Source organism: Fusarium oxysporum, chromosome 8 (genome assembly GCF_000149955.1).
Source record: "Fusarium oxysporum f. sp. lycopersici 4287 chromosome 8, whole genome shotgun sequence".
Taxonomy (NCBI): Eukaryota; Fungi; Ascomycota; class Sordariomycetes; order Hypocreales; family Nectriaceae; genus Fusarium; species Fusarium oxysporum.
In genome coordinates this window covers 2,513,149-2,538,149 of record NC_030993.1, presented here as the reverse complement: position 1 = coordinate 2,538,149, position 25,001 = coordinate 2,513,149, and the positions used below count along the sequence as shown (strand labels likewise).

The 25,001-nt window shown below is 47.6% G+C and overlaps 8 protein-coding genes and 3 non-coding genes across 17 annotated transcripts; 6 read left to right on the top strand and 5 right to left on the bottom strand.

Moving 5' to 3' along the window:
- Positions 1-66: 66 nt before the first annotated feature.
- FOXG_03453 (uncharacterized protein) lies at positions 67-2,642 on the bottom strand. The gene is made up of 3 exons (XM_018381191.1): positions 1,841-2,642; positions 1,358-1,795; positions 67-1,304 (listed from the first exon to the last, which is right to left on the bottom strand). Exons 1-3 carry the CDS (start codon positions 2,566-2,568, stop codon positions 458-460), a joined length of 2,013 nt encoding a protein of 670 aa, XP_018237625.1. The 5' UTR covers positions 2,569-2,642; the 3' UTR covers positions 67-457.
- A 188-nt stretch (positions 2,643-2,830) lies between these two features.
- On the bottom strand, positions 2,831-4,486 carry FOXG_03452 (uncharacterized protein). Its single transcript, XM_018381190.1, has 8 exons — positions 4,301-4,486; positions 4,226-4,245; positions 4,120-4,156; positions 3,995-4,062; positions 3,684-3,941; positions 3,506-3,627; positions 3,398-3,459; positions 2,831-3,351 (listed from the first exon to the last, which is right to left on the bottom strand). Exons 1-8 carry the CDS (start codon positions 4,425-4,427, stop codon positions 2,885-2,887), a joined length of 1,161 nt encoding a protein of 386 aa, XP_018237624.1. The 5' UTR covers positions 4,428-4,486; the 3' UTR covers positions 2,831-2,884.
- Positions 4,487-7,169: 2,683 nt separating this feature from the next.
- FOXG_18559 lies at positions 7,170-7,241 on the top strand. The gene has a single exon. It is a non-coding gene; the product is annotated as a tRNA-Asp (tRNA).
- Positions 7,242-7,351: 110 nt separating this feature from the next.
- FOXG_03451 (uncharacterized protein) lies at positions 7,352-9,200 on the bottom strand. Its single transcript, XM_018381189.1, has 3 exons — positions 8,352-9,200; positions 7,942-8,305; positions 7,352-7,882 (listed from the first exon to the last, which is right to left on the bottom strand). The coding sequence occupies exons 1-3, from the start codon at positions 8,572-8,574 to the stop codon at positions 7,444-7,446; spliced, it is 1,026 nt and encodes a 341-aa protein (XP_018237623.1). The 5' UTR covers positions 8,575-9,200; the 3' UTR covers positions 7,352-7,443.
- Positions 9,201-9,350: 150 nt separating this feature from the next.
- FOXG_03450 (uncharacterized protein) lies at positions 9,351-12,274 on the top strand. The gene is made up of 2 exons (XM_018381188.1): positions 9,351-10,267; positions 10,314-12,274. Exons 1-2 carry the CDS (start codon positions 9,446-9,448, stop codon positions 11,958-11,960), a joined length of 2,469 nt encoding a protein of 822 aa, XP_018237622.1. The 5' UTR covers positions 9,351-9,445; the 3' UTR covers positions 11,961-12,274.
- Positions 12,275-13,532: 1,258 nt separating this feature from the next.
- FOXG_03449 (uncharacterized protein) lies at positions 13,533-18,838 on the top strand. The gene has a single exon (XM_018381187.1). The coding sequence runs from the start codon at positions 13,785-13,787 to the stop codon at positions 18,663-18,665; it is 4,881 nt and encodes a 1,626-aa protein (XP_018237621.1). The 5' UTR covers positions 13,533-13,784; the 3' UTR covers positions 18,666-18,838.
- A 519-nt stretch (positions 18,839-19,357) lies between these two features.
- FOXG_03448 (uncharacterized protein) lies at positions 19,358-20,086 on the top strand (the record flags this gene model as incomplete). The annotated part of the gene is made up of 1 exon (XM_018381186.1): positions 19,358-20,086. The coding sequence occupies one exon, from the start codon at positions 19,358-19,360 to the stop codon at positions 20,084-20,086; it is 729 nt and encodes a 242-aa protein (XP_018237620.1).
- A 263-nt stretch (positions 20,087-20,349) lies between these two features.
- On the top strand, positions 20,350-20,431 carry FOXG_18558. The gene has a single exon. It is a non-coding gene; the product is annotated as a tRNA-His (tRNA).
- Positions 20,432-21,006: 575 nt separating this feature from the next.
- FOXG_18557 lies at positions 21,007-21,090 on the bottom strand. Its single transcript has one exon. It is a non-coding gene; the product is annotated as a tRNA-His (tRNA).
- A 242-nt stretch (positions 21,091-21,332) lies between these two features.
- FOXG_03447 (mitochondrial 2-oxoglutarate/malate carrier protein) lies at positions 21,333-24,386 on the bottom strand. 7 transcript variants are annotated; one of them, XM_018381182.1, is made up of 4 exons: positions 23,444-24,006; positions 23,302-23,365; positions 21,750-22,809; positions 21,411-21,696 (listed from the first exon to the last, which is right to left on the bottom strand). In XM_018381182.1, the coding sequence occupies exons 3-4, from the start codon at positions 22,697-22,699 to the stop codon at positions 21,648-21,650; spliced, it is 999 nt and encodes a 332-aa protein (XP_018237615.1). In that variant the 5' UTR covers positions 22,700-22,809; positions 23,302-23,365; positions 23,444-24,006; the 3' UTR covers positions 21,411-21,647. The 7 variants fall into 7 exon arrangements, with proteins under 7 accessions (XP_018237612.1, XP_018237615.1, XP_018237613.1 ...); XM_018381180.1 differs by having other exon boundaries at positions 23,302-24,386; XM_018381181.1 differs by having other exon boundaries at positions 21,750-23,365; positions 23,444-23,703.
- On the top strand, positions 23,880-24,005 carry FOXG_18556 (uncharacterized protein; the record flags this gene model as incomplete). The annotated part of the gene is made up of 1 exon (XM_018398685.1): positions 23,880-24,005. One exon carries the CDS (start codon positions 23,880-23,882, stop codon positions 24,003-24,005), a length of 126 nt encoding a protein of 41 aa, XP_018237619.1.
- Positions 24,387-25,001: the final 615 nt, after the last annotated feature.

The following is a 25,001-nucleotide window of genomic DNA, read 5'->3' as shown; positions in this document are numbered from 1 at the left end:
GAGCTGATATTTCCTAAATGGTGTTCATTACTCTTGTATTTAATGGCGAAATCTATCACTGGTGTGTCGGGTTTCAATTGTCTAGTTCTATTACCAATATTCAGGGGCTGTATTGTTCAACAGCGCCACGGTGTCTCTCGTCATATGTACTTATAGCAAGAGTATATACAGTAATGTTTGAAGTCATTCAACATTAATTTTTCAGACTCTCGTGAAACAAACAGGAAGTGTTGCGTCGATTAGTTGGACATTGGCCCTGTTCTCTATCCTAAGTTGGGACCTATGCATTCACATTGCAGTGTCGATGCACAATTTTAGGCACAATGTTCTTCCCAAAAAGTCGAGAAACAGTATCACTGGGTTTACTGAGTAGCTGTAAGTAATGAGCACAGGCTTGCTTATGCGGCTGGGCCGATATGAACCCCGTCAAGTTTTCCGCGGAAAAGAATTGCTGTGTTCACCACACATTCTGCAGAGGATCCCATAAACTTGGGAAAAGCTGATCGAGGTAAGAAGGCTCCGCCATGGCAAAGCTGGAAAAGTCCAAAGCCTCTTCAGCACTTGGGTCTTCAGGCGGTGTCATGGCGCGTAGCTTCTCAACAACGTCCGCATGTTGGGCCAAGCAGATATCACCCAAATCCCAAGCATGCTTCTCTTTGTGTTCACGAAGAGCCGACAATAAGTCCGAGGCTATCTTCAATGAGCTGCTTTGAACCAATCCGGCTGTTGAGTTTTCTGTCTCTAGTGCGCATCGGAGAAGGAAGCTAACGGTTGTCGAAAATGCAAAAGCGCTGCTTGGCAACCAGCAATCAGCCAAATGTTCGGGCTGTAATTCCTGAGTTAAGATGAGAATGTCCTCTGCAGTTCTCCGAGCTTGCATATAACGGTTTAGCAGGCGACTATCCCCTGTATCACGAACTCGCTTCTCAGCTTCAAGTTCGATTCTCTGCAATAGGAGTCTGACTGTCAGATATGACAGGCGAAGGTTGGCAGCACCAGGAATTTTTAGGTTGTTTCCACGAATGACAACCCGGCGGATCTCGTCACTTAGAGTCTCTATCCAATTATTCAGTGCCAATTCTAGATGTGTCGTATCTGTAGATTCATCTGAAAGGCTGAATTGATGGACGTGTCTCAAGTGTAAGTCCAGAACCTCGGTCAAGCCAACTAGAGCGATGTACACTGAAGCATTGAGGGCCTGCTCTGAAGAAGATCCCTCTCCACAAAGGTTTTCGATGAGAGGCTGGGGCACATCGTTTAGAGTCGGAGAGATAAGCGGCGGGGTTCCATGCGAAAGACTCAACCTGTCTACACGTTAGAGCTACAAAGGGGGGTTTTGTGCGTGGCGTTAACGTACCATTTATCGTGAATCAACAAAGCCCACCATATCTTCATTCTTAGGTTCTTCTCAGACTGCGGTATTTCCCAGGATATTGGGCTGTGGTTGAGACCCAGTGAATGTGCCATAGCGACTGAGGACGCCAACAAAACGCCATTTCCTATCAGAGCAGTCACTTCGCGACCACTGATATTCAGAATCAAGGCTTCTATCGTGGAGATTCCAGGAGATCTATGTATCTGGGAATAAGCTGCCTCAGTCGCAAGATTCCAGATGAAGCGCCCGTCAGGACATCGATGACGGGAAAGAATAGGAGAGCTATTCCAGAAGGTTATCGAGTGGGCGTACAGTCCACTGAGAAGCGCTGGCGATATGGCAGATTTGTTCTCTCTATATTGCTTACGGAAATGTGCTTCGTCAAGAAGAGGAAAGCAAGAATTAGCCTTGTCAAAATAACTGAGCGTTATTAGTAATTGTAGCCCCAATCTGTCAAAGACTTACACGTCGAGAAGATCACTGGTAAAATGCTCCAATATCTTCTCTATAAGCTGCAATCTTTCCTCTGCGAAACTGAGGTTCGAATCCAACCCAACTGGTCGTTTCTGTACAGCAGTAAACAGCACAGGTCGAGACCTAGTGCCTATGGCTGGCCTGATAATCCGTGAACCTCTTGAGGCACTGGGCATGGAAGATAGGTAGTCCGACAAAACCTGGTTATCGGAAGTGACTGCTGGCCCAACTATGTGAAGATTATGTGGTTGCTCGTCGTTTGAGCCCAATGCCAAAGGTGACTCCTCCGATTGAGCGTTTTGTTGGGCCCATTCTGTGCTTCTTGGCACAGTGGGAGAGACGTTGGACACTTGGTGCTCATGAGAGGTGGTGTTTCTCGACGAACTGTTAGGCGCTGAAGTCAAGGCTGATTCTACAACAGAAACTGCCTGCTCGATAGTAGAATTGTCTAAGGCGGATACTGCCGGGGGCCCAGGTGCCAGGCTGATCTGACGGGGACTTCTAGTTGTCGACAGCCTTGCTTGTCTCCGACGCCGAGGAGTTTGAGAACTTGAGCGAGGCTCCGTGGGAAAGATGCAATCCGTGCGGTGTGCCCTGCACATGAGACAGCAGCTGGAAGATGCCTCGGACTGGCAGCGAGACTTGCGTTTTCGGCATGGAATACAGGCCGGCCGAAGATGGGACCTGTACGGTCGTTCATTGGAAGTTCCCTGTTGCATTTTGGTATGTTGTAGCCAAAATGGAAGATGTCTCGGTGTAAGTTGATGGAGAATACTTTCCGCGGAGTGTGCTGAAGCTGGTGTTGATTAGAGGAGTAACTTCCCCGCGGGAAAGTGGTGACACAGTCCGCGTACAGTGTATGTGACAGTGCTAGTATAAGTCAAGCAGGTTCTAAGGAGAACAACGGGTTTCCAACGAGTCAATAGACTTATTATGTGTTTATATTGAAATGAATAGTTATATGAATATATAATTTTGACACTACCACCTACTAACATTAACAGTTTAATAACTATCGATAGCCCGGTCCCCTTTTCATGTCCCCTTATTATCTCCTATCTCGCAGTCGTCGACATGTGCTATCGAAGGTGCTGCTGAGGAAGTATGTGACTCGATATCTCGAGCCATCTCATGAGTAACCAAAATAGCACCATTGCCGTCGGTTTTGTATGGGAAAATTTCTTCCGTGCTATCATTCTTGGTATGTGCACCGCCAATAGCGTGACTCGTCAATCCATATGCGGTGTTGCCTTTTGACTTGCTCTTTAGGTAGCCATCCTTATGGTTCTGATTGTAGCTTTTGAGCGGGATAGATCCTCCTGTCTTCTTGGAGCCGCTCCATCCATAGTAATTATTCGAGCTTCTTCGGCCACTCGAGAGTCCCAAGGCATGGTTGAGCCAGGGGACCTTTTGAATGACCTGGCGAAGACATGGGATTGTGGAACATACGACGAGAGAGGCCAATTCAACTTGGGACCATATCATGGGCTCGGCGAATTCATCTAGACATTGTTAGAAGCGGTGAAGAAGTTGTTTCACATGACTTACAAGTAGCATCGGGTCCAATTCGAGTGACAAAAATGATGCGGATAATCGAAGTGATGCAAACCCTTTCGTGGTAAGTTAAGGCTGCAACAGAAGAGAGTGCCAACTTACAATAAACCAAGGGATAACATGGCAATCAAGCCCAGCCTCTTTGCCACAGGAAGATGCAACCTCCACATCGCAGGAATAGGTTGGATAAAGAGGAACAAGTCGGTACACATGTTGAATACAAACTGTTGAGAATTCTTTAATACACGAAGCTCTCACACATGTTTTTTTGGCGACTCACCGTACACCACCAGAGAACACGAAGATCAAGACATTTGGCGTGTGCTGGACGGGGTACTACATAAGCTGCCATAACAGGCCGACATTGAAGGATAACAATGAGCGCTTCCTCTATAGCCTGCATTGCTAGGAAGACAATAAGGCATTTATTAAGGATCCGAAGAACAGGCTGAGGGTTAATTCGAAGATATAGCACGGCGAATGACGATTTTGCACAGCCGATACCAATGCTAAAGGTCGCGGAGCATCCTGTCGTATACTATGAAGAGCGGTTAGCAGAAGGATCAAGATTGGGGCAAAATAACCACTCACTCTGAGGAATTTCTGAAGATCTTGGTTCGACACTTCATTCATATGCTTCCCGAATCCCACTTTCGCAGCTATTTCATGTCAGTCCGTCCCCTCCACCATATTAAGTTGGAGTGCGCGAAACTTACAGAGAATTGTGCATGCACAGAGTCCTGTCAAAAATGCCTACCGATCCCATGTTAGTGGTGTTGTAAAAGTACGCGAGACATGGTCTCGTCATCTAAGAAATATTACCCATGCTGCTGTAATCAAGTCTGTTAAATTGTCAGTCCTGTCATTGCTGAAGTCTTCAAATCGCTCAGGCCTTACAGTCATCTGTACCAATCGTCTTCAGGCTGGATCTGATCCATAAGCGAGTACCAATAAACACCGTAGTAAGAGAAATGACCGTTATCGATGATGCGAGCAATGCCCCTGACAAGTCATCTCCCGCCATGATGGTTTTGCGATGAGTCTTCTTCTTCTTCTTGTTGTTGTCGAAACGACGGTCCTCCCTAGTTGTAATTGCGAGTCTTCTTCAATTGTAGTGGCATTTGGTGGCAGGTTTCAGGATCAAGCGTCTGTTCCTGGAAGCTCAAAGCAGTTCTTCATATATGAATACTTTTCACATTGCCAAGGCTGCACCAAATCCGTCCAAATGAGCGAGAAGATGGACACAGGTTCCTCTGAGAGAATGACAGACAGCTGTATTGGGTGGAAGAACAGTAGTGGTAAACGAGGCGCTAAGCTGCGTCCTCTCACGTTTTGTGATTTCGTGATGGAATGCAGTGACAGAAAACCGGGGAACAAGGCCATATAAGTCGTATCTCAATCAACCTTTCTGTCTCCGGGTTTGATGTCAGAGACTTCAGAGTCAAATTATATCATTCCAAAGAGCATGGTCCAGCGCCAATGCATTCATATAAGGATCTAGTCATGCCAGTAGCCTGCCGGGGAAGCTATCTATATGAACCGTCGGCGGGAAATGCCTGGGGAGACAAGGGACTGTCCATAGCTGCAACTAACAGGCGGTATAGTATCTGGTCACTGGCCAGGGAGACAAAATAGTGCACGGTAACAAAGACGAGGATGATGCACCTGTTAGTCAAGATCCAAAGGAAGGCGCCGTTATGATGGTGGTTGTTTAAGTTTCAGCTACAAGAGCCCGTTAGTTTTCGTACCAATACGAGCATGCCCAGAATGTCTCTTGTGGTGGTGGTCGTCACCCATGGCTAAATTGGGCTCGGTAGTGACCTATCAATGGAAAGAACCGAATTCTTTTAGTCTGACAAGGTAATTCTTCCAATACGCATTCGGCATGCGAGTCAGGCGCCAGGCTCAGCAACTGACAACATCACTGAAGGCTGCAACGGCCCCAACGCCGTCGAAGATCATTTCCCCAAACTTCTAGAATACTTATTAGCATTCGGGGAATGTGTTTCTATTGTGGACAGTGTCAGTCGATGTCCTGTCTATTCAAGACATACATCCACCCCTACGAGCTTAATATCTTGCGCAAGGGATACCTGTCAGTTTCTGTTATATGGGACTTTAACATAAGGTCACAATACCTAATGAACACAACGTCGAACTCTGTCAACGAAGTTGATGCTGTGTATCACAAAGCCAATATAGGGGAGTACTGAGAGGTTGGCCGATCCCAGCGCAGATGCAGCTGAAGACAAGGTTGCTGAGTCTTCACAACTTAGAGACAAGCCACGCCTACCACCAGGAACTAGCGTAAGCGTCTAGCTGCAACAGCCGGCGCCATGAATCTACAGGGCTGTAACAGGCTAGCAACTCGCAATATCTCATTTTGGATGCACATTCTTGGCATTGGAGTGCAAAATGGTTGACGTCCAAGCGAAGTGAATCCCTGGGATCTTCCTGACGTCGTGTTCTGCAGAGGAAGTCCGTTGCTGGCCCGATCAGCTTCCACGGTAGTCATGTTCATGAGTCGCGGCATCACCCTTGCTAGGTGTTGAGCTGCTTTATTAGAAGTTGAAGGGGATTCTGTATTAACTACTGTAACTCATTGTCATGAAGAGTCTGTTCATACGAACGGTGATCCTCTCTATATGATACAGACGAAGGCTTCCGCAGTCAGGTACTAAAGTACAATGGCTTAATGAGACTTCAGCGACGAGTTCGTCGTGACAGAACATGTAATCGTTCCTAGAGAAGTCAAGCTTCTCGTACTAAACAAACAATAACTTGTTGCTAAGATCGACAAAAGCAAGGGGAGTTTGCTCTAATCTCTCGGCCCCACAAGGGCCGCTCTCCCGCTGAGGATCGTCCGATGATATCTGGGCAATAAGGTCGATCATGTAGCGACTATGTGACGTGTGATGTTCCCAGATCTGATGAGTGCAGCCAAGTCACTGCTAGGAGGACCGAAATATACACCACTTTGGATGTGGCTGATCTGACAACCAGGAACAATGTTCTAGAAATGCAATCATAGACAGCTTTTGAACGCACACAGGAGGTACTACTGGTGTACAATCAGCGGTATACCAAGATCAAATTATCAGACACCAAACATCAGCAGCTTGTTGCGAGGGCCCCTGGGTCCAAGAGAGGCTCGGAAGGCATAAGCCAGGGGAAATGGCTTAAGCATTGGTTTGATAGCGTGATTACTACTGTGAACCCTTGCAAAGCCGTCGGGTAGGACTCTAGATTGTGCCTCTTGCAAATCTGATTAGTGCCAACTAGCACTGGACCTCATTATCTCACCCTGCCATCATCCATAGCATCTCAAGCTAGACCATATCACCTTTTCAAATCACCCAAAACGTTAGTCTTGTAGGCGAATTACTACCTACTGATCATTATCGATTGAGTTCAATGCATAACGTCCCTGAGTTGCCACTATGAGCTATAGAGAAATGCATCACCGTCTGGGTCCGGCTAAGAAGCCTCCATCGCTTTTCCGACCAGATTTCGTAATTGTATAGGTATTTTTATGCCAGATCACACTTCGGGTAATATAAAATAGGAAAATTCTTATCTAGAAGGCCTATTGTGTTATTACTTAATGCTCCAAAAGAAGATTTAGATGACCATTGCAAAGACGCGGAATAAAACCGCTTCCAATTTCTCAAGCAGCCGCATTCCTATGCTCAAACTATATATACAGCCATTGTTTGCTACTGACCACAACCCCCTCCTCTCTACACTGGGCGATAACGCCCGGAATTCTTCCGTAGTATAGTGGTCAGTATGCAAGCTTGTCACGCTTGAGACCCGGGTTCAATTCCCGGCGGGAGAGATCCAGCCACCTGCGTTACGCAGGTTCATCTTTTTTTTAGACGTTGTTTTTTAACACGTCTAATGTGGACGTTGTAAAGTTAAGACTTCTTCTTACTGCAGTCGCCGGATGTGTGGCTCAGGGGAAATTATACAATAACAGCTAAAAGATACTAAGTCCTATTATATATATTACCTAAGGGACATCTTAACATATATAAACCCTACAAAAACTTCTCGAGAGACTTGGCCGTGTCAGTAATTGTCTGCTCGACAGGATAAAAGTCTTGTCCTGTTACTTTGACTGCATTCGAAGCATCAAGAAATCTTTCCTCGGGAAACTCGTAGCCGGGAAAGTATCCCTGCCCAGGATTTCCAGCCTTGATAATGTCTTGTCTCTCAGGATATGCTTTACGAAGAACGTCTGCAGCAGCCTGTGGAGGGACAAGTCCTGAAGCCAACAGGAAGCGCTCCCCGTTTACCTTGTCGGGGTGGACGACGCTGAAGACAGCAACTCGTGCAATATCACGCACATCAACATAGCCAGGATTTGGTGTCAGTGGCTTGGGGATATCTTGGCCCGAAAGTATCTGCCAGATAAAGGCAGTTGTTCCACCAATCTTTGAGATGGACTCAAGGCCTGGTTGCGGTCCCATAACAAAACTTCGGCGACATCGTTAGATTTGCTTAGTGAATTGGCAGTGTCTCCGGGGATAGCTTACACTGGGTTGAGAGCAGTCATGGTGAAAGAGGGGCTTCTTTCGTCGCGGAACTTCCAAAAGGCTCTCTCACTTGCCACCTTGCTCGCAGCATAGATCAAAGGGCTGGGTGACTCTTTTCCGAGTTTCTTAACAGCTGCCAAAGCTTCATCATTCCAATCTGCTTCTGTAAATCTAGCAGGTGCTTCTTTACTGCCGTTAATGATAGAGGCAATAGAGGACATAAGCACAACCGATTTGACGGACGACTCGGTGATGGCAGACTCGAGAACACCCAGTGTTCCCTGAATAGCGACTTCAAGGACAGGTTCGGGGTCTGTAAAGCTGAGACTCACTCCAGCAGCAAGATGTGCGATAGCATGAACACCTGGTATTGTGAGATCCAACTTATCACAGATAGAAGAGACACTTACCCTTGACCGCAGCATCGAAGGCTCCTGATGCGACAATGTCTGGGACTTCAACAATTTCAAGATCTTTGTCATATGAAGACAGAGCCCTGAGTAGGGGATCTGCCGAAGATTTTGAGCGAACAGTTCCACGGACAGCATAGCCCGCCTTTAGAAAAGCTTCGATGACGGGCCCGGCAATATAGCCATTCGCACCAGTCACCAGGACAATTGGCTTGCTGGACATGATTAATCGAGAATGAATATGGAAATATAGTTAAATAGTGTTGAAGTTATCTCTTATGGTGATTAAGAATCTCCTGAAAGGCCATACTGCCCCTTTTATTTCCTTCTTACGATTTATACTGACAAATATCGATACTCCTAGTTCGTGAGGCTACAACAAGTTTACACGACATTCGGACCTGGTCGTAAGAATGCCGATTGAAAGTTGAATGGCCTCAAGCATCTTTCGCGCCACTACTGGCGCTTCGGCCTTGGAGGAGCGCGTGCAAAAAATTGTTGGCGGAAGGGGATGAGTATCCCAAGAACACTTCATGATGTGTAAGCACACTAATTGTTGGGGCCGCTGGAGAAGTCAGGGCATTGAGGCCGATTACTGATCACCCGAGACTTCAACAATGGCCAACAAGTTTCATCAGCCCTCTAGTACAAAGCTTGGTAATATGCTGATCGGAGGTCTTAGTAAATAGAAACTGTTTTGAATTGAGCCGTTTCCGTTTTAAGGGCTTTGAAATTACTGATCTTAAATCTCATCGTCTTGACGTTCTAGGGTGGGCTCAAGCACTCATCTTGAGGGGGAAGTATGGTTGGGCCTAGATTACCTGTAGCCTGATACAGAATATGGAAACGTGGACTGATATGTTATACGGAAATAGAACTAGTTGAGTCATTCGAATGTTAGTCGAGTCGATCAGAAAGTGTAAACTGATACGTTGCTAGGAATGCTACATAGGTCATGACACGCACGTGACCTCGCGATTTGTAGTGCTGACCGTATGACGCAACCAGGCAATCACTCACACCAAGTTTGCGACAAGTTGCGCGCTCACTTAAAAAATCACCGCCTTCAGGTCTATTCACATTATGACACTAAAATGGTAGGTCGCAAACGTCCTGCGACAAGGGCGAGCGCTCGGAGGGGAGCTGCAGCTTCAGTGCCAACTGGAGGAGAGATCTACCAGGATATGCTCACGGAAGCTGGTGTGAATTCACGGGATCGGTCATCACCAGAGCGACCTTTAAAGCGACGTCGTGCTGGGCAAAGCAGAATAGTATCGGAACTAGGAAAGATATCAGAAGCAGCGCCAAAGCAAACAGAACCAAGCAAAGCACCTCCGGCGCAAGTCGTGGACAAGGACGAGGACGATGACGATGAAGACGAGGACATTGAGTTTGAAGATGTTGTCTTGCCCCAGCCAACGATGCAGACCATGGAGCTAGAATCCGATGATGATGAGGACGAGGATATCATGTTCGAGGATGTGGACTTTACAGCACCTCTCCAAGATTTAGGCAAACCCGAAGAACCAAAGTCGTTAGAGCTCAATCTTACAGCGCATCAATCATCTACAGCTCAGGTAAAGAAGACTGCCGAGAGGCGCAAACCAATTAGCAGAGAGGAGCGCAAGACACGGATGGATATCCACAAAACACATCTTCTATGTCTGCTGTCACACGCTGCACGTCGCAATCATTGGTGTAATGATGGCAAAGTACAAGACTACCTGCGACCGCATTTAACGGACAAGACAGTCAACTACCTCACCCCCGGCGCACACCTTCCGCAATTTGGAAGGACTGAGAGTTTGAAGACTGGTCTCAAGCAGGCAGAAGGTGTATGGAAGACAAAATATGAAGTTACCGAAAGGGGTCTAAGGCGTGCTCTGTGGGCGGAAGACCCAGAACAGCTGAAAGATGTAAGTCCAGCGCACAATCGGGAGGCCTCGGCTGACAGATGCACAGTATGAACCGCCAGATGATATGGAAAGCTGCTTAGATCGTGACGATTTCCGAGAAGCGGCAAAAAAGCTACAAGGGTCTAGAGACGTTGGAGCACAGCTATATTGTGCCCTTCTACGAAGTGTTGGCGTACAGGCACGGTTGGTGTGCTCTCTACAACCTCTCGCATGTGCATCTGGAGCCCCATCAATGCCGAAACTGAAGCAAAAGCCGAAAAAACGCTCGACAATAGAAGAGAAAAATGCACAAGTACGGGCTACGATGGCTAAGTACCAAGAAATGGCCAGTGCTGGATATGGTTCACCAACTGGCAGTTCTTCAGCACGTCGGCGGCTGGGGCACCCAAACGCAACATCGTATAAGTTTACACCGACGATATCTCCCCCGAAACCTCATCCAACTTTTGAAACTCGCAAACGAATAAAAGAATCCTCATATCCTGTATACTGGGTCGAGATCCTTGATGTCGGACATCAGAAGTGGCAACCGGTAGATGCTGTGGTTACTCATACTTTTTGGAAGCCGAAAGCCTTGGAGCCACCCATTACTGATAAGGAGAATTTCCTTTCTTACGTGGTAGCATTTGATGACGATGGGACTGCAAAAGACGTAACAAGGAGGTATGCGAAGGCTTTTACAGCAAAGACCCGAAGATCGAGAATCGACACAGCTTGTGAAGGCGGTGATATTTGGTGGAGACGGGTCATGAAACTCTACGGCCGGCGTCGACGGACAGATCTCGACCAAATTGAGGATAACGAACTCGTAGGTATCGAGGCGAGAGAGCCTATGCCGAGGAACGTACAGGACTTCAAAGACCATCCAGTTTTTGCGCTTGAACGACATCTTCGACGCCACGAGGTCCTTGTTCCTGGAGCTACACCTTCCGGAACAGTTGCTGCAGGTAGTAGGGCACCGCTCGAGAAGATCTACCGGCGGAAAGATGTTCGGATTGCGAGAAGTGCAGATAAATGGTATCGTCTGGGGCGGGAGGTTAAGCCATTGGAAATACCTGCCAAATGGCTACCGAAAAAAGCGAAACCAAAGAACCCCCTGGATGATGACCAAGATGAGGATGCCCAAGGAGATGCCGGGACACCTATCTACACCGAGGATCAGACAGAGCTCTACGAACCACCCCCAGTGCGGAATGGCTTGGTACCGAAGAACAAGTTTGGAAATATCGATGTTTATGTACCAAGTATGATTCCTAAAGGAGGAGCTCACATTATCCACGAGCATGCAGCACGAGCAGCGTTTATGGCCGGAGTCGACTACGCACCCGCTCTTACCGGCTTTTCATTCAAAGGACGACATGGCACTGCCGTTTTAACCGGCGTAGTGGTCGCAACAGAGTACGAAGAAGCTGTACGAACTATAATTGATAGTCTAGGTGACCTGGAGCAAGAGGTAGAGGATGAGCAAAGAAGACACCGCGCACTCAAGGCTTGGAGGAAGTTCATGATGGCGTTACGTATTAGAGAACAGATTTGGAGCGGTGTGGATGCAGATGAAAGAAAGGCAGCGGATGATAAAGCGGCTAAAGAGGCACAGCTGGACCAAGAGATTGAGGATGCGCCGAGCGATGTTACTGAAGAGTTTGACATGGCAGATGATGACGATATGGGCGGAGGGTTTTTGGTGGAATAGAGGTTAGAGTGAGGAATAAAGGCCCATTACTGTCATTTTCTGCAACAGGGCAGTGTTGAAGACGCGTGTTGGTTTGTATATTGAAGGATCGTTGCAATCAGCACCGGGTCATGTTTGGTATCCGCGCTCATACGGGCGGCAACCGGCATCCCGCCTGTACGATTTTGAGTACCGGCGCCGAGAAACGGAGACGGAGATGGATACGGAGACCATGATATGTTTTCAGGTCTTGTTAAGATTTGATATAGAGTAGTATTACGAAAATGAGGCTGTGCAGCTTCTGTGATTTCTTTGTGACACATGTACCTTGGCACTTTTCTCCAGATGTTCAATATCTAGACAAAGGGCAAGAATGGAATGTGGAGGACCTCATCACCAAGCCCAGTCAAGAACAGAGCCTACGTTCCAAGTCTCTTTGTTCGATTACAGCAAGTATCTTCCTGCCCTTCGGAAGAGTTGGCGTCGGTCATTTGTCTTTTTCTAGAGGAAAGCAACACAGCCTGGGACAAGATGATATCAACATGCCTTGGTGCTTAGCCTAGATTGTCATTCTGAGGCTATGAAGCCTATATATCATGTTTGAGTATTACCATCGCCAACACTGTCACACAAATTCGGAAGAGGCATCCCTTTTCCGGGACCCCTAAAATCACTGTAATCGGGCACCGAGGTCAAGATATTTGCCAAGTGCAGAACGAGACGCTACAAGGGTTGGCATTCTCGGCTGACAGCGTCGACTTGTATAATCGGCGTGATTTTTGACCCGAACTCCCGACGTGAGCTTTGTTTCATGGTAAACGGAGCCGATTCCTTCATGCGAGCAGATTCTCATTGGATGGATATTTGTCTTGTCATTTTAATGGTCCTCGCGTATCGCTCTGAATCGATTTCCTATCCGGACCTAGTTCGCGGTGTGTCGAAGAAAAGGAAGAATCATAGATTGAAATATCATGACATCCATGACAGGTGGGCCGCGTGTCGAACCGCACAGCCGAGATGAGTGGATAAATGGACAATGCGGGAGGATTGCTTATGCTGATGTTGCTGCAAGATGTAGGATGCCTCAGTTGGCGAAACAAGGGAGGGAAAGAGAAAATGTTGCAATTGGGCCTCGTTTATAAAATCGTATTCCGTATCTCGTAAATACAAACCCAATTCTGCGGGCCGCTCGCTAATAAGGTATTCGTAAGTTTTTGTCGTCGCAATAATGCTACGCCAATATGGAGCGGAGCAAAGTTACGTATTCCCATCCGGGTGTGTCTCAGTTATTTCCCCTGATATGATTCTCCAGGAAGTCTACGATGTTGATCAATCAGTAGTATCAGTCTTAATATCATAGGAAGAATACAAGAATCGTAGAGTTTGAGCGATTTGTGTACCCTGAATTATTTAGGCTGCTGAGGTCTTTAAGTTAAAGAACGAAACAGTGATGATGACTGGCTGTCTCGGCTCCGGGTGGTCAAATGCAGGGCACTTTAGGGAGTGGCTACCTGCCCATGACGCCAAGACTTGTCTCCGGGGGGCTTATGTAGCTGCCTCTTGGTGGATTCTCTAGTGTCTGTGGAGGTATTACTTTAAATCAGCCTCGACACCTCGTCACTGCTAACTAGCCTGCGAACTTAATTAACTTCATCCAACCTTACGATGCAGAGGATGCATCGCCAGCAGCACTTTACGTCTCCGAATCATACTTTTATTTTGAAAACTGAGAACCTAATTGCATAAGGTAGTCTACCTACGGATATACTTCTCTCTTCTTCTTTTCACTCCCCCCCGCGGGAAAACCGCGTTTCTGTCCTGTTTCAAAATCCAAAAGTCATCATCATGACTTTCCTCAAACAGGTCGGGACCCTTATGGGCAAGAATTTTCGCATTCTTTTAATGCGCCATCTTGCACTATGCATCTGGATGGCCTTTATCTTGCCCATCTTCTTGGCCGCGCTCTTTAGTTTTACAAAGAACCTCCTTGTTCCTCCAGCAGAATTCGGTATCGGCAAACCAACACCACTTATCGACCTCGGCGATGCCATTAAAAAAGCAAGCAATAGCGGACGTAAGAAATTGGTTCTCGTCAACAACGATTTCACGGGAGGAAATATTGGTCGGGTATTCAGCACTGTGACGCAACAATTCGAAGATGCTGCCAAGTTTGTAGACGTCAACTTTGAGGTTGTCCCTATCGAACGTGAACAGAATTTGAGGGCAGAATGCCCTAGTAACTTGAGGGGATTGACAAGATGCTTTGGTGCCGTCGTCATGTTTTCTTCGCCTGATCAAGGCCCTGGGGGCCTTTGGAACTACACCATTCGGGCTGATGGAGACTTCGTACGCGCAGGCGCAAAATTCGAAATCAGCAAATCAAACGACCAGCAGATCTATATTATCCCGCTTCAACACTCCGTCGACAGAGCTATCTCCCTCGCCAACAGGTCCAGTGCCAACAACCTGAATGGCACCCAAGAATACCCCTACACCAGCATGACCCCTGAAGAGCGTGACCGAGAGATTCGTAAACAATTCCAAAAGGTTATAAAGGGCTGGATGGGTGTTGCATTTCTGGGAACCGTTGTCTGGGTCACATATCATCTTACTGGTTTCATCGCTACAGAACGCGAAAGTGGCATGTCCACATTGATCGATGCCATGATGCCAGTGCGAAAACCGTGGCTCGCCATGGTCGCAAGGATTATTGCGCACCACCTTTCGTTCTCTCTCATCTACCTACCAGCATGGATTATTGGCTCCATTATTGTTCGCGGTGGTGTTTTCGCCAAGACTAGCGTTGGCATTGTCCTCGTTTTCCATGTTCTCACTGGCCTTGCGTTCTCGTCTATATCCATGTTGTTTGCATCCTTCTTCCGAAAGGCCCAGCTGAGTGGTATTACCGCCATCCTGGCCGTCGCCCTACTCGGAATTCTTTCGCAAACCCTCTCTTCGCCTGGCACTGTCCCTGTCGCCGTTCTTTCGATCTTCTTCACTCCTAGTGCCTTCGTGTTCTTTATCAGCAACATGGCACGGTTTGAGGAGCTCGAAATGCCGACCGACTTGCTGAAAGTGGCCCCTGGAAGCCCTTCGGCGCTCCCAGGCATTGCTATTTGGATATTCTTGATTGTCCAGATATTTGCGTATCCCCTGATAGGGGCTCTTATCGAGCATGCTCTGTATAGCAATGAAACGTCAGGCCGAAAGATGTTGCTTAACCAGACAGACGTAGATCGAATTGGTCGTAATGCTGTGCAATTGCGACAATTCTCAAAAACATACAAGCCCAGCTTCTTTTCAAGGATGTTCCGCCGAGGTCCCAACAAGAAGCCGCCTGTTCTCGCCGTGAACGGGCTAGATCTCGATATTGGCCAGGGGCAAATTATCGCTCTTTTGGGTGCCAATGGCAGTGGAAAGAGCACGACGCTCGATGCTATTGCAGGCATGAACAAGTTGACGAGTGGATCGATCGAAATCGACGGCAGGGGTGGTCTTGGTATCGCTCCCCAAAAGAACGTGCTCTGGGACGACTTGACAGTGGAAGAGCACATTAGAATCTTCAATCATCTAAAAGCTCCTAACGCCAGGGCTACCACACAAGAGATTGAAGATCTGATCAGATCCGTCGACCTCTATAAGAAGCGAAAGGCTTTTGCAAAGACTCTCTCGGGTGGTCAGAAGCGCAAGCTTCAACTGGGACTCATGTTGACGGGAGGAAGCGCCGTGTGCTGCGTTGATGAAGTCAGCAGTGGCATTGACCCGCTGTCGAGACGAAAGCTTTGGGACATCATTCTGGCTGAACGTGGTAGACGCACGATGATTTTGACCACCCACTTTTTGGATGAGGCCGATCTTCTTGCCGACCACATCGCCATTCTTTCTAAAGGAACTCTGCGCGCAGAAGGCTCCTCGGTGGCCTTGAAGGACAATATGGGCGGTGGTTACAGAGTCCATGTTCCCAAGGACATTGGCATTCGAGAAACCCCAGACATTGATCAAGTTGCAAAGAAGGATGCCTTCGACCTCATCACATACACTGCTCCCACCTCACAACTCGCAGCTGTTGTCATTAAGAGTCTTGAAGCTGCTGGTATCACAGAATATCGCTTCTCGGGGCCAACTATCGAAGATGTTTTCCTCCAGGTTGCTGAGGAGATCAGAGATGAAGAAGCCTTCCGCAACGCAAACCACGCCTTGTCTGTCCCGTCATCCGAAAAAGTCACCTCCAAAGAGAAGCAAAGCGAAAAGCCAGGTTTGGCACTTACAAATGGACAACGAGTCGGATACGTAAAACAAAGTTTGATTCTATTCCGCAAGCGCTTAACTATTCTAAAGCGGAATCGATTTTTGTATCTGCTTGCCTTTCTTCTTCCAATCTTCGCTGGTGGATTGACTACCCTTTTTATCATTGGCGAAAGTACGACCAGTTGCGTGCCAGGGGAACAATCAACCCGAGCTGTTCAGAGGGAAAACGCGTTCGACGAAACTGAAGGAGAAGACAACATTTCAGTGCGCCTCTTAGCTGGGCCGATATCAAAGTTGAGCACTGACATGTTCAGCCTCATAAATCCCATCTTAAAGGGTGAAGGTGGAAATGGAAACCAAAGTAGCTTCGACATAAGAAACAGTCTTGACTTGGTCGAGACTTTCCAGCAATTCAAGGACAAGATCGAGACGGATCGAAAGAATATCACCGGGGGAATCTGGCTGGGCGATGATGAGCAAGGTCCTACATTTGCATGGGTCGCAAATCTCGCCATCTCCATGCCTATCTTGGCACAGCAGATGCTTGATATCACGTTGTCCAACGCTAGTATCGCAACCACTTGGGCTCCTTTTGAACTTCCCGTGAGTGACACTACGGGTGATGCACTTCAAATGATTGTATACATGTCGATCGCTCTCTCAGTCTATCCTGCATTTTTCGCACTCTACCCAAGCAATGAGCGGCGCAGGTTCGTCCGTGGTTTACAATACTCGAATGGTGTTCGGCCGTTCCCACTCTGGATAGCCTACCTCCTGTTTGATCTGATCGTTGTCCTGGTTAGCACAGCTATCGTGGTGGCGATATGGGCTGGTGTCTCCGACATCTGGTTCAATATTGGTTACGTCTTCCTCGTCTTGTTCCTATACGGAATAGCTTCGACACTCTTTGCGTACCTTATCTCCCTCTTCACTAAGACACAACTTGGAACGTACGCCTGGGCAGCGGCGAGCCAGACTCTCATTTTTGTCGTCTACATCATTGCGTACATGTCGGTGTTGACTTACTCGCCCGTGACCAAGGTTGACAGCTCCTTGCGCCTTGTCCACTTTGTCATTTCCGCATTCGCCCCCATTGGTTCAGCATTGAAAGCGCTTTTCATCTCTACAAACCTCTTTTCTACGGCATGCGATGGCAATAGCCTGACAAAAAATCCAAGCGGTATCTTGTACTATGGTGGGCCCATTCTGTACCTCATCCTTCAATCACTCATCTTCTTTGGTCTTTTGATTTGGCTCGATACTGGGTCAGCGGGAGCCTCACTCCGGGGTCTCTTCCAGAGAGGGAACAAAGCCGAATCAGATGAGGAACATGTTGACGAAGACATCATTGATGAGCGCGAAAAAGTCACTCGTAATGAGGGGAATGAGCATGGCCTCCGAGTTATGCACCTGACGAAGAGCTTCCGCGACAACATAGCTGTCGACAACGTCACCTTTGGTATCAAGCGTGGCGAAGTTTTTGCTCTACTTGGTCCGAATGGTGCAGGAAAATCAACAACCATATCTCTTATCAGAGGTGATATCAAGCCAGACCGAAATGGAGGCGATGTTTTGGTGGAAGATATATCGGTCAACAAGAACCTCGCAGGTGCTCGAGCTAACTTGGGCGTCTGCCCTCAGTTCGATGCTATGGATCAGATGACGGTACGAGAGCATCTCGAATTCTACGCCAAGATCAGAGGTGTCACCGACATCGAGCACAACGTGCGGGCTGTTATGCAGGCGGTAGGACTCGAGTCATTTTCTACGCGCATGGCGCATGCTCTATCTGGAGGCAATAAACGAAAACTGAGTCTAGGAATCGCTCTAATGGGCAATCCTACTGTTGTGCTTTTGGATGAGCCTTCGTCTGGTCTCGATGCTGCTTCAAAGCGTGTTATGTGGAAGACGCTCGAGGCTACTGTCCCTGGAAGATCGATTCTTCTCACGACACACAGCATGGAGGAAGCGGATGCATTGGCTGGTCGTGCTGGCATTCTTGCTCGAAGGATGCTTGCTCTGGGAACACCAGATAATCTTCGACATCGCTTCGGCGATGCCTTGCACATTCATCTTGTCGCCAAAAGTGCCCCTCGTACTACTCAGGAGGAGATGGACCGAATGACAAACTGGATTCGGCAAACTTTGCCCTCAGCCGATGTTGATGAGAAGACGTATCATGGCCAGATCCGCTTCTCAGTGCGTGCTAGCCAAGTCCTCTCAGTAACTTCTGGTCGCAAGGAGGAAGAGATCACAAGAGACCAAGAGGTTGATCTGAGCCAGAGTGCCATTGGACACCTAGTTGTGTTGCTGGAGGAGAACAAGGCAGAACTCGGCGTGGGTCACTACAGTGTCATGCCAACAACGCTGGATCAGGTCTTCTTGACTATTGTCGGACAACACAACGTGAAGGAAGAGAACTCAGAAGAGAAGGAGCAAAGCATCTGGCGCAAAATCTGGATGTTTGGGAGGTCATAGTGCACTTTTATATGGCTGGGGTGTTTGGCGTTGACAATAGGTTTTGTTGAATAGAAATTATGATTATTATTCTCATAGCAAGAATTCCTTAGACTAGATGTAAGAATCTCTAATTGACACTTCAGTGAGCATGTGTCGGTTGACAGTTGTTTGTGCCTTGCTCATGTCCGCGTAACTCCCTCTCTCTCCACTGGCATCAGTCAATGAAACTACTGACAGCTGCATTTTTCAGTGAACATGACAGTTTTGATTCCATGGTTGTTCTTTATTTTGCTACGGCTACCTTTACATCTCTGACATACTTCAGTGAATGTCTTCCTACCTTTTACTTGTTCACCGAACATTTACTTGTTCTACCATGCAGCATGGACTAATCGACAAACAACAAAAGACTTGAACAACAACGTTTGAGTTCTCTACTTGTTTGTTCACTGAATGTACCATCACAGATGTCTTGTTCCAATACGCTATGAACAAAGGAGCCTCAGAACACCGCTCAAACATGTTCATAACTTATGAGTATATTTATATCGAGTGCTTAACATAACCAGAAATCCAACAGCTCCAACCACAATTTACACATCAACACAGAAACAACAGTTTCAAAAGCTAAACTATCAACTAATTTTTTTTTAAAAACAGAAAATCACTACCACATCAACAATATGTGCTACCGAATAATCACTCACACTATGCGCTGCGATGCGCGACCCGTCATTTCTGATGGTAGCAAGGTGTACGCTGACCCTTTCGCCTATCCCCTCCCATGCAGCTGCGGCCCTGAGCACTTCGTCCCAAGTTACCTTCGATGCGATGATCATGGCTGCTGTATGAAGAAGGTCAGCATGGATTGGTGTCCCCACGTCGCTGATTGCAACGAGGTCTACGAAGTTCATCGCTATGTCCAGTCTCATCGTCAACCACGAAATATCTGGGGTCCCATTAACATGGCCGGCGACAGCTTCAATTCTCTCTGGAGTCTTCCCATGATTCAGGAGAAGCAAAAGACTTGGGACCATCTTCCGGATTTGGAGAACTGTCTCTTCACTGGAAAGATGCCACACTTGACGGCTGTCCCACCTCCTTTTTGCAAGGCTGTTGAGAACCTTGCCAACACTGGCCGTCTCATTGTCCAGACACAAGATCAGCTGGGTGCTCTTCGCAACGAAGTCGCTGTTCGCCGAACCATGCACGATGCTTTTCACGGAGAGGCTTGCTCGCGTGTGCTTAATGAGTGGGAGTGCCTTCTCCAAGGACCTATGGTAACTGGAGAACTGCTTGAAAAGCAAATGGTTAAGAACCTTGTGAAGCAGCAGGAGATCTTCAACACATGCTGGACCTTCATTCAGAGCATGATGTGGTCTCGTCAAGTGGGCAAAGACCTTATGATCCAGAATGTACCAGTCGTTTGGGATCAGTAGAAAGAACCTGGGTGGTCTCCTTTGGGTGTTTGGCGGTTGAATTTAGAATGCATTTTTTTGAGTTGGGCGTTTGGGATAGGGAAAGGTTAATCTCGACAATAGAGGAGGGTATAGAGAATAACGAATTTGGACCTCGTTTTATATAACAATCGTTCGGGTCACAATGATAACGTAAATATCCTAAATAGTGAAATCTTCTATATGCTTGACTGGAGCTATGGGTGTATAGATGTAAATAATTTTCTGCTTAATCAGCAACAAAAGCCGTCATCGTATAGGGGTCAGTACATCAGTTTGTGGCTCTTCGAAGCACTGAAAACGCAAGTTCGAGTCTTGCTGACGGCAAACTTCTATTTTTAAAGATATATCAGATACTTTTTTTTTTTTTGTAGCTTTCAAGATGTGATGTCAGCGTTTTTTGGAGTCTTTTGGCATAAGGTTGTACTAAATACATTATAAGCTACCTAGAGTCCTGCATCTTTATAGGAGCACTTATTTATGTCAAGTTGTTTAGGTAATCTAGAATATACGACAGGCTTTAAGTACATGCCCTTTTGTATAGCACTCTTGAAGCGACATGCTGTCTATCCTCTATTGATTCTATGAGTTGAACTTCTGTCTGAAGCTTCGACTTCTGCAAATACCTGCAAGCTCAAGATTTCTCAACAGAATGCAGTTGACTTACTAACGACAAAGACAAAAGACCAGCAATAAACAAAGCGGATGTCTCCAACGTCGAGACAAGGGCTATAAGTGAACGTTCACCAATTAACCACCGCCCACTGTTCAGCTATCCTTTGTGATGGACGGAGGGAGGGGTTTGGAGGGGTAATACAACCGTTGCGTCATCGCTGTAAGCTCCAAAAGGCCATCACCAAAAATAAAGATAATCTAGTGAAAACAGCAAAAGATAATTACTTTGCCGTCAGCAAGACTCGAACTTGCGTTTTCAGTGCTTCATTAATAGCCACAAACTGATGTACTGACCCCTATACGATGACGGCTTTTTAGTGCTTGACATGGGGTCGAGAATTACAGTTTATCTAGGTCTTTGCTCACCCCACTCCGTTATCGGCACAACTTGGTAAAAGGTTCAGAGCTTCTCTCACGAAACGCACAAATCATTTACAATAACAGCAGCGTTCCCAAAGCCAAAAAAGAGATTTTATTATTGGGTCAACTTTTGGTTTAAAGAGATTTAATAGTGACTGGGTTCAATACTGGCTTGATTTACCTTTGGAAGGTCCTGCATTGGACATTTAGTCAGCTCGCGGAGAAAAGGAAGCAATAACTGCCTTGAGCCAATTTACGCTTCGACCTGCACAACAAATATCACTTTCTCAACAATCAAGGTTTTAACATTTGTTCTTTATTTACTCAATATCTTGTCGGACGCTGCTTTGATAACAAAAAGAAAGACCTAAAAGGTAGCAGCAATGGTATCCTACAGCTCCTATCCATAAAATAATCCCATTTACAATGCCCCACGCCAGATAACGCCTTGGATGGTGTCGAATTCTATCCGGACAACCGTTCATTTCTCATTTGTCGAGTCGTTTGTTTATTTGGTGATCCAGCCAAGGTAATCAGCAACGATCAATGTCACCATACTGCAAGTCGGTTAGCGAATTATTCAACAGTTCCGGGTATCGGAAAGACTTACGCGTGAGGAGCGATGCGGACGTAGTATGTACCGAAACCACGGTAGAAGCGGCCGAGACCCTCTTGCTTAGCAACCTTGGAGAAGCAGTCCATCATGCTGCGGTAGGGAAGTTTGCCGTCGGGTCCCTTGGATTGCTTCTGGAGTCGTGTCTTGACAAAGTCGAAGGGCAACGAGAAGAAAGAGGCGAAGAAACCAGCAATTGCACTGGCAGTGAGAGTCTGGGTGCGGGCAGAGAGATCGGTGTTGTTCTTGAGTTGGACCTTCGCTTCACTGAAGAAAGCGAGCTGACCAAAGTTGAGAGCCATAGCTCGTGCGACTGTGGGAGCAGCACCGGCCCAGAGAGCACCGACACCTTCGCTCTTGGCGATGCTGGTGAGAGCATCAATGACGGACTTGTAATTTTTTCGCTCGGCCAGGGGCTTGAGGCCGTCACTCTGCATTCGGATGAGAGCCAGATCAGCAGGGTTACCAATCATGGCAGCGATACCACCGGCAGTGAGACCAGCAGTAGCTCGCTCGGAGAAACCGACTGAGCGACCATCAGCCTTGGCTCGGGCGGACAGGTTTCCCATGAGCGTGTCGAACATGCCCAAGCGGGCAGTGGTGTAGACAGCCTGGCGCAAAAGACCAGCTGAGAGACCAGTGTACAGGTCAAGGACCTTTCCACTGGCGATGATCTGTCGAGTGACGGAGAGAGGAGAAGGCTTAGGGCCAGAAGCAGTTCCCTCGCCAGCGAGTTGAATGCGGACCTTGACCATGTCGACAGGCTGGATGACAGTCGTGGCCACCATACCGCTGATACCGCCATTGATGAAGGGGAGAGCGGCCCTCATGAGAGGAGTGTGAAGAATATCATTGGCAATAGCGGCCGAGTCACCTCGAGCAGCTCCCAACACATCGCTGGTCTTTGAGCGAGCTGATTCAGCTGCTTGCTTAAGTGATTGGCTCATGATGAATGGGTAAGGTGGGTTCGGTTCGAGGAGAGGTCGATCTAAGTCAAGACGAGTTCGATTCGAGTGAGTCGTCGTCTAAGAGGATGGGTAGGATGAGCTGCTTGAGACTGGTCTGGTGTAAGTACAAATTCAGTCCCAAGACGTGGGCATGGCTGGGGCTTTATAATATCATGGCTGCTATGGATGGGGTGTCACCGCCAACTACAACCGACTATGGCCGTACACTCAAACTACAGCCATGATACATGATGATCCAGGAACCGAAGACTTCCGGCGTTTGACCCGAGGCCGGTGGCATGGCCGCTGGACTTGGTCTTGGGCTTGAACTTGGATGGAGGTGGATGCCCGGCCCTGAATGTCCTCTGGTGTGGGGGATATCGAGGCTTGTCTTGGGGTGTCTATGAGTGACATGGAGGGTGTGTGCAGAGGAGGACTATGAACTGTGGCCGGGGGTAGATTCCCGCTGGGCCCCTCCCGCGGCACAGTGGATCTGCCCCCGCCATGGCCCGTGGATGTGTTTAGCTTTGGCTGGGCTGGGCTGGGTCTGGATACAGGGCACGGCAGAGCAATGACATGGGCATCAACAGAGAAGAGCTTACCAAAACAACAAGCAGAAAGAAAATCGATATCCGAGGATTCGAGTCTTCCCGTTTGATTCCGCGTCTAATTGCCGCGAACAATTAGACGACGTTACAGACTGGAGATGGAGATGGAGACGAGCCCAGAGCGGGGATTGCTTACAACGGAGATTGAAAGGCGAAACAAAGCTGACTGAGACGGCGACCCAACTTGTTGACGGTTGAGCAAAAGGAATAATTCGGAACCGTTGGTATTGGGAAACAAGACGGATATTGTTGTTATGCAGGTCTCTCAACAATGGTTCAATACAGTAGCAGCGAGGACAAAAAGAGGCTTTCAGATCTGCGTCACGTTCAGATGATGAAGGAGGAGCAGGATGTGGGAGGAAAGGCAGAATTAAAGAACAACAGAGGATGGGCTATTGATACCTCTTTCAGATAAAGGAAAGAAAAGGAAAGAGGGGGATAGCATTGCGTGTCTCCGAAGAGGGCCGACAACCGAGAGAAAGGCGAGAGAGAGGAAGCTCTACTGCTACATCAAAGGCAGCACGAGACCTGCCGTGATGTTGATCCAACTCAGCATCTACTGGCGCATCGATATGAACCACTGGCGACCCTCCACTAGTGGCCAGAGATGGAAGAGAAGGGCAGACGCCGAGCCACTCACCGAGGAACGTCACCATACCAAGGTTCAGTCCGGCGTCAAGCTTGGCCCAAAGTTGTAAGCTGTTGCACAGTGAGTGGTTGCTCTGTTGTTTACGCGTTCAGCTACGGGCTATCGGCTGCAACAGTACAATACAACTACACAGTAACTGTTGCTGTTGAAATGCGGGGTTGATGCTTCAGGAACTGGTTTGATAGAAGCGGATTAATTACATGTTGATCCAAGATCCCGAGAGTTTAGTCGCCTACTTAGTACCATGTAAGTGACAGTGACAAAGGTTAGCCAATTCGAGTTGTAATCAACGTGACGTTGTTGGTGCCTCGGGATTGGCAACCCCTCATTCTTCTGTAACTGCAACCACCAAAGACCTCTTACAGCATCGCACAGTACAATATTAGGGACGGTTCCTATTCTTGACTGGCTAGACCGGCTTCAATTCTTCAGTTATAGCAATTCTCTCAAAGCTATAATAAGAACCAACGTTTTCTATGTTTATTTGACTTGTTCTGCAATTCATATCCACTTGAATAGAGCTCCAGCTCCAGCTGCAGTGTAGCTTTAAGCTTTGGACTTGCTTACGCTTGAAAATGAGGGGCTGGCCACGTCCAAAAGCAATTCATGTGGAAGTGGCTGCAGCTACGGCAGGTGTGAAACAGTCACAAGCTCACAAGCTCAATCTCCTCTCAAAGCCAAGGCCTGGGCTCTCGTGTTTTTTCTACACCAGAGTTGAGAGGTTGTTGTTGGGCGAACGTGGAATGAATGGTTCAACGTATGACGCAACCGACGGTAATACACGGGAGCTATCTGATAGGCTAGATTTATCTATCTATCAATGAATGCTTGTCAACATTCGGTATTTGAAAGTGACATGGTAGTAGGAGATATCATTTCGAAGAGCTTTTAAGATAATGAAGTCTATGCGATCTGTAAAGAGTAGAGACTTCGACTGTAGGTATGTGTCTGCAATTTACCGCTCGTACTACCGCCGCTTGCGCCGCCGCAACCCAGGACCGGCTTTCCATTATACAGCGCCTGCGGAGCATTTTATACCAGAACT